At 41.1% G+C, this 12,317-nt stretch overlaps 3 protein-coding genes across 23 annotated transcripts; 1 reads left to right on the top strand and 2 right to left on the bottom strand.

Annotated features, from left to right (window-relative positions):
• The first annotated feature begins 342 nt into the window (after positions 1–342).
• Positions 343–3,508, top strand: LOC112275067 (uncharacterized). 14 transcript variants are annotated; one of them, XM_024505038.3, is made up of 4 exons: positions 343–799; positions 1,739–1,842; positions 2,636–2,788; positions 2,952–3,508. In XM_024505038.3, exons 2-4 carry the CDS (start codon positions 1,774–1,776, stop codon positions 3,090–3,092), a joined length of 363 nt encoding a protein of 120 aa, XP_024360806.1. In that variant the 5' UTR covers positions 343–799; positions 1,739–1,773; the 3' UTR covers positions 3,093–3,508. The 14 variants fall into 14 exon arrangements, with proteins under 14 accessions (XP_024360806.1, XP_073386270.1, XP_090102350.1 ...); XM_073530169.2 differs by lacking the exon at positions 343–799 and adding an exon at positions 959–1,045; XM_090246224.1 differs by lacking the exon at positions 343–799 and adding an exon at positions 1,006–1,045 and having other exon boundaries at positions 1,736–1,842.
• A 158-nt stretch (positions 3,509–3,666) lies between these two features.
• LOC112275065 (late embryogenesis abundant protein Lea14-A) lies at positions 3,667–4,563 on the bottom strand. Its single transcript, XM_024505028.3, has 2 exons — positions 4,226–4,563; positions 3,667–4,104 (listed from the first exon to the last, which is right to left on the bottom strand). Exons 1-2 carry the CDS (start codon positions 4,429–4,431, stop codon positions 3,855–3,857), a joined length of 456 nt encoding a protein of 151 aa, XP_024360796.1. The 5' UTR covers positions 4,432–4,563; the 3' UTR covers positions 3,667–3,854.
• An 822-nt stretch (positions 4,564–5,385) lies between these two features.
• Positions 5,386–10,982, bottom strand: LOC112275064 (uncharacterized). 8 transcript variants are annotated; one of them, XM_024505025.3, is made up of 14 exons: positions 10,587–10,982; positions 10,138–10,240; positions 9,432–9,934; positions 9,255–9,317; positions 8,783–9,013; positions 8,416–8,493; positions 8,056–8,130; positions 7,533–7,731; positions 7,187–7,347; positions 6,820–6,877; positions 6,442–6,533; positions 6,193–6,333; positions 5,787–6,083; positions 5,386–5,629 (listed from the first exon to the last, which is right to left on the bottom strand). In XM_024505025.3, the coding sequence occupies exons 3-14, from the start codon at positions 9,894–9,896 to the stop codon at positions 5,540–5,542; spliced, it is 1,950 nt and encodes a 649-aa protein (XP_024360793.1). In that variant the 5' UTR covers positions 9,897–9,934; positions 10,138–10,240; positions 10,587–10,982; the 3' UTR covers positions 5,386–5,539. The 8 variants fall into 8 exon arrangements, with proteins under 8 accessions (XP_024360793.1, XP_024360788.1, XP_024360791.1 ...); XM_024505020.3 differs by having other exon boundaries at positions 10,594–10,982; XM_024505023.3 differs by having other exon boundaries at positions 5,386–5,624; positions 10,594–10,982.
• Between the last annotated feature and the right edge of the window lie 1,335 nt (positions 10,983–12,317).

Below are 12,317 nucleotides of genomic sequence, written 5' to 3'. Positions count from 1 at the left end.
TTTTCTCACATGACCCTAATTTTCCTCATCATTTCGAACAGCTTTCCTGAACACAATTCCCAACCAAGCAAAGCCGTATCGCTCATCACTAGAATGAGAAAAGTTTTAGATGACCCGAATGAGACTCCAGTAGGGCCCTTGTAAACCCACATGGCCACAAAGCAGCAGCAGCAGTACCCTTAAAGTCAACAGCCTAAAGCAGGACCTTCCATGCACAAAGACACCATAAAGGCCATAAATGATTCACAATCCTGAGTCCCACTTGAGAAAACGGGGAAATAGAATCATAAAAGGAAAAAACTGAGTTACTAAAGTGTATGCTCAGGAAATGAGGTCGATGCAGATCTATCAGCAGAGGATGCTGAGCTCCGGTTTGCCCAGTTTATGAGAGGCAGATGGAGAAGAACCATGTGAGACAAAGCCAAAGGGAGCGATAGTCTTACACAGGAAGGGCATGTGTGGAGAGCATCGATAGTCTTAAACAGGAAGGGGGAGCTGCGCAGTGAAGTAGCTGGACTTGGAGGAGCAGCGACCTTTATTTGTTGTTTCATATTTACTGTTTAGAACGCAAGGGTGCAAGGTCTAGTGTTGCAAAAAACAAACACTGGGTAAATGGAGACTGTGGATGTGTGTTCCACGACTGCTACAGTTTGGGGTTGATGGGGCTTGTCGATCCACCCCAACGTGAAGCTCCACGGGCATATATATTTGGACGTGACGAGGCAGAGGCGCCCCTGGTCGGCTTTGGTGACTCGGGATCGAGAGTGGCGAAGACAAACTCTGACAAGGAAAATAAAAGGTTCAGTTGGTTGCTTTTCGTTGCAGTTGTTCATTCATCGTGAGTGTTGAGATTGACCAAGATTGCCTGTGTTGTGGTGCTACGTCACTGGTTCTGGAGTTTCCGTTTTGTCCAAGAACATTCTGTTCTCAGATGCGGGCAGTTAAAGATCACACCGTATATAGGAGTCACCGGAGTTCTTTATCATTCCAGCAAGTATCGGCAATCGTTTGGCCTATCGGGTCGCCTGAGGGAAATATATATATTGTAATGAAATATTATCCTCATCGATCAACTTCAGCTTGTGCCAATGATAGTCTTGTATTTGGACCCACTACTTGATAGGTTTTTCGAACTATATTTAGCCGATGCAGTAGCTGCCCCATTGTGCAAATTCAGGTTGCTGTTCGATTGCACCCGTACAAGTGGGTTCTTGTGCTTCTGATTCTGCTACAGCTGCGGTTTTGTACTCATGTTGCAGCGGTCGCATTGCATTTGCAGACTCGGCAATGCTTTGTTGAGCTTCGGGGCATGAGCTCGCCGTGTTCAATTTGACTGCAGTGACGCGTCGATGAGGTCCCGGTAGAGTAGGTGTCTTGCCTGTATATCGACAGAGAGTTGTTGTACTTGAGTCAAAGTTGATTGATTTTGAGTCTTCTACCATCAAGGTTTGCGTATATGTGTGGATGTCTTTCATCCTCAGGTTTTTTGGTATGGTGTGCTGTTTGCTTGTCCATTTCGATTCAATTAAAACAAGTGGCTAGGATATGTGTAAACGATTCGGTTTTGTATAGCATTGCGCTTGAGAATGTAAGAAGTGCGTAGCAAGATATTCACGTTATCAGAGCTAACGCAAGAATCTTCCTGCGCGACCGGTTGTAGTCTTTTGTGTTTGCGATAGCATTGAGCTGAGTGCTGTTACCGATCTCTAACTGGAGTGCACGTTGAGTTGTAAAGCAGGTGCTGCATTGGAGGCGTGCAACTAAGCCAGAGAGATGGCGGGCGGTTGCACGAAGCTCTCGTGCAATCGACCCAACCATCACCCTAATCATCGTCATTCACTGGTTGGTACCTTCTTTGAGGTCCCATAATGTTCCGCGCGCACTGTGATGTTGCCGTATTTCTCAATTTCGACTTGGTTGCCATTGTAGGAGGTGGGATTTATTCCCCGTGATGGCGCTTGGCAAGCTTCGTGTCTGTTCTAGACATTGATTTCATTAAACTAAAGTCCAAGCTCTCAATCCCCTTGCTGTGCGACTCCCTGTCATTATAGACATATAACGGTCTAGTCCCTGGAATGTTAGCTCTATCACCCATGTTTTGGAAGAACATCGCTCTAGGCTCTACAGAATTCCCTTCCCTGCAACAACATTATGGGTAACTTTGTCCAGAACCTTGGATTTCTTATAAGCAGAACAACCAGAAGGTTTTAGATGATTTTGGGGTGACAATATTGCACAAGTAGCAGAAATGCAAATGTTAATAGGTAGAGAAGTAAAACAGGTCTTTGTCAAGCGTTCGCCAATCGTGATTTTCGTAATTGTTGCGTGTCAATTTTCAGAGATAGTTTCCCTTCCATAGTTAAATTTACATACGATACACCAAGCTAGCCAAGCACAAATGAGCTAATAGGGAGTAGGTCTGCAAGTGAGGTCATCTCTGGCGGAATTGGGTAAATGATCAGGCGCTGACATGCGAGAGAATCTAGACACTGGATTCATTCTGTTGTGGCTGCATGCCTTACGCGAGCTCCTTTTGTCATTGCGGCGGCACCTACTTGTAGCGCAAGCTGGTTGCTTGCTTTCAATCTGCTGTTCGGTGGCCGTCTCACTGAGATGTCGATTGGCTGGCGTGCAGGAATATAACATCAGTTTCAACCGAATCTATCGCGCCACTTCACTGCATGGCGTATCACCCTTCGAGACCTTCTTTGTCGTTGAGCTTCCCAACGAGCCTCTAGATATCGACCAGCCAACCAGGTGCCCAGCAACGGAGGGCTGCATCATGGAGGTAGAGGCTTATTTCCATACCTGAAATTGAACGTTTACATTCGCAGGGAGCGAATCAGGACTAAACCTAGAACATTTTACGTTCTTGTGAAGGGTAGTTTGTTAGGCTATAAACTGGGTGGTTAATTGTTTATCCGTTGTTGTGACGTTTTTTGTAATTTCAGGATGGATTGACGTGGAAGGAAACGCTTGCGGGGACACTGTATGCTCAATTGAGCAGACGTCAATGGGATGGCATGAAGACGACGCGGGAGAGCGCGCATGGGCCCTTCCACAGTCGAATGCAACTTAGCTTGGGTGATTAGTACCTGTTCACAAATCCTAGTCCACCTAAATGTATAGTCTCAAGAATGCTAGAGGAATCTGCAGACTACATTTGGTTGGTGGGCTACTGGTGCAGGGTGCACAGATGCATTTGTACAATAGTCCTCTCTCGGTGAAATCCTGTTTCGACTATGTCTAACTGCATCAACACAGATTTCAGGCATAGTGTAGAAACAAGGTGGACGCAGGCCTTTGTGCATAGATTCGTTTAGAGGTACGTGTGAACGTGTTAATTACGTTTCTAGTACTGTGCAGGGAGGGCGCAATTTTCAGAACGATTAGAATAGAACTATTGCCAAGCATTTTGTTACAAAGCTCTCATGAGGTTAAAATCTTATCTTTAATATCTATTTTGTTCTGCTTAAAGCATTATAATGTTACTAGCATATTATCACAACCAACCAGTTTTTTGAAAAGTTTTGGTTATAATATGGAGCATGCTTAGCTACACCAAATTGGATGACACGTGTTTAGACCTTCAGTTGCAAAAGTATGAGACAAAAAATATCCAATACCATCATCAGAATACCACATGCAGCTACGGGATTGTACAAGTGACAGTAACTCGCCGTTTTGATTAGAGAAAAACTCAACTTAAGCAAACGCAGACGTATTCAAATAACAACATACTGGTAACAGATGGTAGCCTCTGTGTCTGCACATCCCTCTTGGCAAGAAATCGCGCCGATATACAAGTCTATCAACAAAAGCAGATCTCTTTACAATCGATTTCTATCTATAAATTAGAATATGTCCGACAGTGTCGGCAACTTGAACGTGCCCTTCTTGTGGAGGGGGATGGTGAAGGAGTGAATAATTGGAAGTTTGAGCTTCACGCCCACATCGAAATCGTAGTCAATGTCCCAGTCTGCTCCAATGTCGCGCATCAAGTTGACAAGGAAGCTGTAGGGGACCTTGGATCCCACTGCGATGGCAGTACTTGAATTTGCTGCAACTGACCCGTTGTGACCTACAGTGCCGGATGTGATCTCCCTGCAGAACGGCGCAATACAAATAATCAAATGAATCTTCCCTGGATGCAGATCGAGTTCGAACAAAAACGAGGAAAACAGGTCAAAACAAAAATTCAAGGATTCTGAAAGATGGAGCTCACCTATCGCCGCATCGGAGACGGTAAGTGATTTCAAGAATGGGAAGGTCATGGTCGTATGGATTGTTGATCAGCACATCGCTCTTGAGTCTCACGGAATCGCGAGAAATGTCATCGAGGTCCACGTCCGTCAAGTCAGCAGAGGGCTTCTCCATGTGGGCAATTTTGTCAGCCACCAAATCCTTAGCCTTATTCACCAAGCCTGCCATTCTGTCTCCGATTCCAACACTACTCTGGCAACAAACCTCTAATGAGATCGCGACGAACCCAAACTATCTACACAATGTGAAGTCGACCTATTCAGTGGTTTCCAAGCTTCAGATGCTGCATAACGAGTGCCTTGGCAGTCAATTAGAGAGCCAGAATACAAGCAAGAGATTTATAGCAACACATGTCCTAACACCTTGCAGGTCCCAGTATCGATCACAAGCCTCGCTTCCACATGGCGACTCACCATTGTTACAGAGAGTGTAACATCAATACAATACCACCGCACCTCCACCGTCATCCCACCCCAGACCTAAAATCCCGGACAGGAAGCGGAATTGACTTTCTTTCTTTACATCATTAACCTAAAAATATCGTAAAAGTGGCTAAATCGGAATCGACCTCCTGAACAGCACGATGCTTTGGATACAGAATAAGAGAATGTATCTGGAAGCTCCTCCAAATTTTTAATGTTACTGAATAGATTTCTCAGTTGTAGGACACGTTGCGTTGCAGGTGGCGTCTGTAGAGCAGGTGTTATAAAACTGTCCAAATGGCTCGTGGGCACGAATCCAGGTGGTCATGAGTTGTCTTGGCCCTGTGCTCTTGCTGGCAAGTTGATTGTGGATTTTATTCCAGAGTTTTCCTAGGATATGGACGGGAAGAGAGGAACAAGGCGCGAATAGTACCTCGAATTGTTAACTTGGCGAATCGTCATTTGACAGTTTCTCAGATTTCGGAAAGCAAAGAGGAAGAAATTGCCTTTAGTACGTCGAATTGTAGTCTCCGTAAACCTTTTAGTACTTTCAAAACCCACTTGAGGCACAGGGATTCTTAATATGATCCTGAGGAATATTTTCATATGAGGGCTCTAAGTTATGCAGAACCAGACACAGCGAAATCACTAAGAAATTCCTAAGATTACTCGCTTGGGCATGAGTTTAGAAGCGGCAGTAATCCGAGCAAAGCCTCTGAAGAAACTTTAAATAAAATAGCATTGGTGGACAAAATTGCAACGGAATTACCACTTCTATTACTTCTTAGCAACCAATAAAATCCCTTTCTTAAACCGTTCCCGTTAGGCTACCAAGTGTCCTCGAAGGTTTTCATTTACGTAATTTTTGTATGTACGACGAATCTATCCTTAGCATTCAGAGCCCAGCTTGGCTTTCCTTTTTGTTGTCGCGACGGGAGTCTGAGCTGCAGCTCAAAAGATTCACAAATGAGCATTGGTCTAAAAAAATTAGTCTCACTTCAAAATTATAAAATTCGGAATTAAAACCGCTGGAGTAGTGCAACACCAGGATGTATGAAGACTGCTTGATGAAATCAACGAAAAACATTGTAATTTTTGAACCTGCATAGAAGAGACCTGTACTTTCTTCTCTTGAAGCGAGCGTCTGCAATCAGTCTCTCCAGTCGGACGAAACTCCTCTGCTACATCTGTCGTTTCCTTCGCTGCCCTCAACGGTTCAGCAACTTTTGACGGCGTCGGCTTCTTGGTTAAATCCGATATAAGGTACTGAAGCACGCGTATTTCCTCATCCATTTTCATGAATATCTGCTTCTTCGTTGCCGGATCCTGATTTGGTGGGGCATGAATACGCTTGGCTTTTGCTGCACACCGTAGCGTATGAATACTCTCTTGGAAATCCTGCCCATTGGAATTTTGCAAAGTTGTTTCCACTTGTCAAAAGAAATAGTATTTAGGGACCAAATGTTTACGTTTCCACAAAGGGAAGAAAATAAGAATTTTTTTGTACCTGCTCAGCAGGCGAGATATTAGCCACCAAGTAAGTTTTGCTGTTCTCAGAAAGAGATTCTCGAAGGAGCATTGTCAAGGCGGAGCTTCGATAAGAAACAAATTTCCCATTCGACCTACCATTCGGCAGATTCGTGAACATCTGCCGAGGTACAGATTACAGTTTGATTAATTTCGATACCATTTTACCATTAAAGAGTATCAAACTAAAGAATTCGCCTTGATAAAGACAGATTGGTTGGAAACACACGTCGTTGAGCTGCGCAAGTGAGCGATTGATGTACTTGGATTCATAGGTTCTTTCAGCTGAAGGCTTCTGACCAAGGGCCATCTTCTCGCTACCTGCACGCTCCAGCACGCCAGAACACTTGTAAGACTTAATAGATTAACAAGCTGTCCTACATTTAAGTTTTTCATAGCTAATACAATTTTGAAAACTTTGCTCTTGAATGATAATATATCAGTATTGGGCACTCCAACATGTCATCAAACTGCTTATGGGCAACACAAACCTGAAAAATATAAATGCTCAAAGTCTTACAGCTCACTATGCAAAATTCTATTTGAGAGGTCTTTGTGCAAATGACAGCAACAGTTGACAAGAATGAAATATGGTACGAATTCTCGCCTGCAAGATCCACCATATTAATATGGCTCACGCTCGTGTGTTGTGATTTCTCATTTGTCTGCAAATGATTAACCAAAAGCACCTTAATTTTTTACATGCGCAGACTTACACCCAAAGACTCCTGTACAATGTCGAAGTTTCAAAGGAAGAAGTCTCGAGAATGTTAAACAAGATGGTTTGAAGAAAGACATTAATACTCTGGTAGAAACGTTCAGTCGCAAATCTAAAAACAGGAGAAAATAGCAAGGCTAATAATAGACTGACCACCTTCCCCAAACACACTATTTCCTAAGCACTTCCAGAATCTTATATCCGCAATTCGGAAGCCTGAAACAACCTACAATGCGAGCGGACACAAACTGAACACCTTTGTAATCTTGATCGTAAAGAGCGTGTGACCACGACTGGATAGCCTAGCATGCGAAATTGTCGACCCCAACATCCTATTCGCCGCTCCTAACTTCAAAAGTTTGTCCATCTCCTCATGGGCTGTTACAACCTTCCACCTAGGGCTTTCAACATAAGTACCTGCCAACCAGAAGAGTATGACCCCTTCAGTCTTGACAACTAAATAAATCAATGTCAGAATAGGAGACTGGTAGTACTCTACAGCTACATCCCGCCAGTTTAGCGAGGACTGTGATTGATAAGCAGTTCAAGCACAAATAGCTGTAACTCAATTCAATTTTTTCATCTTAAAACAAATTGAGTACCCGTTTCAGGATGCTCCCGAACCCGCAATTGGTCTTTGACTTGCCCATGAAGGAAGAAGCTTGAGCCTCCCCCATCTATGAGCGGCAACTCAGTGCATCTTAAGCTGCAATTCACTCCAGATTCTTCTGCTGTGTGTTCAGCTTTCTTGTCAACCAATAGGTCCCTTACCTTTTCCTGGTAGATCTCAAGGTAGCTCACCTGGACGTTCCACAACCTGTTTGTGATTTTCCCCTTATGTATGCAAAACTTCGATTCAAAACGTGTTTTGTCATGTGAAGCATATTTTGACTAATTTTATAATTTCTTTTTTAAGAGAACAGGTCATGTTCAAAGGATATAAAGGCAAGAGAAATATTAGAGGACTCTTTCTGTAATATCACTAATGGATTCTCAAATCGCATACCAGTAAGTCACAAAAAGAAATAAAAGTTAAAGAAGAAAAATGGAATATCCAAATGTTGTTTTAGATACAAAATAAATCTACTAAGCTCCGTTCATTTCTGTCGTGGAAAAAAATTGCACCTGAATGGTGAGGTGGACACCGCTACTTTGATCGTCTTGAACACGACGCATCAACTCATTCACAATCCTAGGCACCTATTTGACCTTCCAATATATCAATTTCAGTTCAACAGTCCAGTGGAATTCAAGTTTTCTCATAATATTGCCAAGGCAAAAAATAAGTTAAATTTATAACGAAAAATGAAATAGAAAATAAAAATAATCTATAAATTAATGTCCCCAATTAATCATGTCAAAACAAAAGATGAGACACAAATGTGCCGTTGATAAACTGCACATAACCTGGAGTGTGTACAAACATTTTGAAACCTAGAGATGCGTAGAAGTGTCCAATTGAGGAATTTAAACAATTTAACTCACTAGACCTCGGCCGCAAGTTGTACCGTCTCCCACTATCGTGTACGTCTTGCCAGATCCCATTTGCCCGTAGGTCATAATCTGAACAACTGGAAGTTAGCTTTGTTTGATCTACCGCTTTATTTTCATAACTTACAACCTATTGGAAAGGACCAGATTGAAGGATGTGCTTCAAAGGACAACACTGCCGGTTCTATATGAGCCAAAACTGCACAGAAAACTCTGAGAATCTTCTTCCCTACAACATCGATCGGAGTATAACAGTTGAAAAGAGACAGTCACGACATTCCAAGCGTGCCACTGTTCCTAAAAGGTTAGGGACTGATGTATGATGACTGTGACCAATTCTATGCATGACGAGGAGTCATACCGTAGTATTGAAACCGTCCAGTGAATTTTCCACACAAGGTCTGCCAAGAATTTCAAACATACATCTCTGAGACTCCTCCTTCCGCTGTCGATTACCGCGAGGTAGAAAGCTATCGTCCAATGCGTTATCCACGTCAAACTGAGACTCCACTTTGGATTTATTCATGGGGTTGCCCTGGCGTAGATAATTATAATCCTTCACAACCACTTTGTTCTTTTGAGAGCACAATACCTGCGAGGCAAACAGAAACTATGATCAATGTGGAGCTAGATAACATCTTCAACAAAGCAATCCAGTTTGAACCGAACCCAAGCAACCAATTCGCTGGAAGGGCACCTTCCTCGGTAAAATTACGCTCTATCAAAGAGTAAGATACTTCAGAAGCATATTCAGACGAATAGAATAACACCTTAATCCTCAGTTACCGGGAGCATACTGGGAAAAATTCCTATATATTTGAGAAGTGTGAGACCTGTTTTAGGGGGCACACTTTTTCGTGTTCGTTAAAAGGTCTCATCCGCACACACACACTCACCTGCGAGTAAATTATCCAGAAATTAGACGAAAACATAAGCCTGCTTAATCTCACACCTTTACAATCTTTTCTACTTTGCGACGAGGTTGAACAACGGACTTACGAGTGGCTTACTTTGCCATTTTGATTGCCGGTGGACGAATCCGCTAACTTCGGGGAGGGGATTTCAGTAATCGGCTCGGTCGACAAAGTTCGGATGCGTTCGTCGACAAGTAACAAATTACTGGGCAGTGTTTTCACCGCGTAGCAATCATGATGCGGATGTACCTGTTGTGCGGTCTTGTTCCTCAAAGGCACATTATCCCCTTCTAAATCGATCTTAGAAACTGTCTGAAAAAGATGCTTATTCGAATCGCAGCTACTCTCAGACTCCACCGTACTGCAATCAAATTCACATGAAACCCCTCGGACAAATACTAGGTGCTCTTGGAGGTGCGTGGCAGATTTGGGCGGAGCTGTGTTCGGCCTCATGGCATGGAACACTTCAAGTTCTGGAAACTGACGTTCATCTCTGTTAGCCCACTCAGCTGCGATTTCCTTTCTTGAATTATCCTCTGTCAAAACCTGTAGGAAGTTCATGCACTCTTGTAGATTTGCCTCCAATCCCTTTTCAATATCTGTTCAATCGCAAATCAAATCGCAGGGAAGAGAGATAATTACTTCGTCTTTTCTGTTTTTGTTTTTGGTTTTTTTGGTGTGTAGTTTACTGACCATAAGCGCGATTCTTCCGACTTCGGACAGCAGTGACCCTGTTTCTCTGGCTCCTAAAAATTGGGTTTCTTATTATTAATAAGAACGATGTGATGTGTATGGTTCTTGCCTCGAATAGTGGCGAGAGTACTTATTTCTGGTTCTTTCCCGTTTCTTTCTCTGGTATTTTCATCAACCACGTTGAGTCCTGGTACAGCAATCCCCGACAGAATCTGACCATTAACCACATTCAATTATCATTAGAACCTTTGAAATGCTCTCCGATTCATCTCCCTGAAGAACATAGCAATAAATGTAGCTGTAACGTGATTTACATACGAAACAGGAGCGTAAGCGCTACCACACTGAGCAAACTTTAATTCTCCTCAAAAGGGTTTTGTATCTTTGTAGTAATCATGCAATGGTATACGATTAAATGCAGTTTACAAAACACTTGTATGCATCCGCGAGACAAAAAAATAAATTCGGTGACCATCATGCATATATGCGCCAAACATGCAGGAACATTACTGTGAACTAACAGTGGAAGCAAAAACAAATACAGGGAACATCACAGACCCTTTACCTCCATGTGTGAAACACCCGCAGACGAGAAGTTAGCAAATGCCGGATCTACGTCCCAGAGCTCGTGAAAGAAAAAAAAATCTACTGACACCACTCAGTCACATCTCTCCTCAAAACATTAACCCGTGAGCATTTCAGAGTACTGCAGAATGTGAACGAAGACACAGCGTGATGAAGACGACGCAAACCAACACGAGGTTGTTAGCAGAACAGTCTGTGCTTAAATTGTCTCTCTCTGCCATGCCACTAAACCCTAATTTACTGCGTTACTGCGATCGAAGTAACAGTGAGCGATACAAGTTGTAATGCCTGGAATCGAAAAAGTCGGATGCAAATCCGGCGGGCTTGAGTTGAAGCTCAACATCCATCGATGGGAGTGCAAAGTATTATTCACGTGATGGGGGAGGTAGTTGGTAGTTGAATAGGTTCCATTCAACCGTCTCACTCGAGCGACCTCTAGACGCCTACCGCGGTCGTCCGTCCACACATGAACTGACTGGTCTTTGACGACACGGTTGCTAAAAAGCAACTTTATCGCTGCCTTTCGCTTTAGCACAGTGATAACTTGAAACTTTTTATTTTTTTAAAGCTGGCATGAGTGAACAGTTTTGTATATTATGGGTGTCGTGGATATGCATGAACTCGTGGCATGTTCAATTCCTTTCAAGCTTCGCTTCAAAATTCAACCTTTGTCTCTACATTCTTTTTGTTTAGATTTTGTTTATTTTTAAATAGTAAAAAGTAAAAAGAAATTTTTAAAAAATATGTTGAGTGGATGGCAGATTGTTGTGGCAACAACAAAAATTGTGGTGGCATCAGCAGTATTCTAATAAAATAATAAAGTACCAGATAAATGAATAGTTTTAAAATATTATAACAGAAGTTACATATCTATATATATATATCTATATAAATATATAAATCAATTGTGAGAGAAATATATAGTATAATGTAACATTTTTAAAATGTAAACTCTATGGTTCTAAGCAATCATTGATGTTCTCGTTTTTTTAATAAATTTTTCCATATTATAAATAATGTATATTCTCTTTTTTTTTATATTTTAAAATTTTTTAAGGAAAAATATTAAAACTTCAAACTGAATTTCATCAAGAATTATAGTTTAAAATTTTCTAAATAAGATTATGAGTATTTACTTAGCAAAAACTATACTATAATTCTATTAATATTTTATTTGAAGAATAATATATGCTTCAATAATTGAACTAAAATCAAAATTGTTAGCATTGTGCTATAAAATATTAAACTAAAATTAAGATGCACAAATAAGTGAAAAATAATTACTTTATAAAAAGATATATTTTCAAAAAGTATATATTAAAACTATTTCATCTAGTTACAAAATATATCTAATTAGCATTCACTTATAAATTCTATCTGTAAATATTTTTTATCTCTCAACAAGAGAAGATATAATATTGCTATTTTATTTTTCTATATTTTTACTAAGCACTATCTGAAATTTTCGAAAATGACTAGAGTAAATTATAGTTGTTATAGAATGTCTAATGAATCAAAGAAATATAAAATCTTCATTCTTTCTCACTGTAATACTCTTTTTAGGTTCTTAAATCAAATTTTATGATGTATAATATTGAATTTTTGTGATTACTAAAAATCTAGATTAATTTGAAAATTCAACAGTTACGATTTTAATGAAACTATTTTAACTTAAGATTTTATTTTAAATAAATTTCCTAATAT

The sequence above is a fragment of the Physcomitrium patens genome, chromosome 22 (genome assembly GCF_059467195.1).
Source record: "Physcomitrium patens ecotype Gransden chromosome 22, ASM5946719v1, whole genome shotgun sequence".
Classification (NCBI taxonomy): Eukaryota; Viridiplantae; Streptophyta; class Bryopsida; order Funariales; family Funariaceae; genus Physcomitrium; species Physcomitrium patens.
Note: the sequence above shows the minus strand (reverse complement) of the source record. Positions and strands in the feature narration are given on the sequence as shown.

Excerpts from the sequence above, each read along its gene's own strand:
- LOC112275067 (XM_024505038.3), top strand. The coding sequence starts at position 1,774 with ATGGCGGGCGGTTGCACGAAGCTCTCGTGCAATCGACCCAACCATCAC. Across the intron at positions 1,843-2,635 it reads CTAATCATCGTCATTCACTG|GAATATAACATCAGTTTCAA; the intron begins GTTGGTACCTTC and ends GCTGGCGTGCAG. Across the intron at positions 2,789-2,951 it reads CGGAGGGCTGCATCATGGAG|GATGGATTGACGTGGAAGGA; the intron begins GTAGAGGCTTAT and ends TTGTAATTTCAG.
- LOC112275065 (XM_024505028.3), bottom strand. The coding sequence starts at position 4,431 with ATGGCAGGCTTGGTGAATAAGGCTAAGGATTTGGTGGCTGACAAAATT. Across the intron at positions 4,105-4,225 it reads CGTCTCCGATGCGGCGATAG|GGAGATCACATCCGGCACTG; the intron begins GTGAGCTCCATC and ends GCCGTTCTGCAG.
- LOC112275064 (XM_024505020.3), bottom strand. Across the intron at positions 7,732-8,055 it reads GTGTCCACCTCACCATTCAG|GTGAGCTACCTTGAGATCTA; the intron begins GTGCAATTTTTT and ends TGGAACGTCCAG. Across the intron at positions 6,534-6,819 it reads TAATATGGTGGATCTTGCAG|GTAGCGAGAAGATGGCCCTT; the intron begins GCGAGAATTCGT and ends TGGAGCGTGCAG.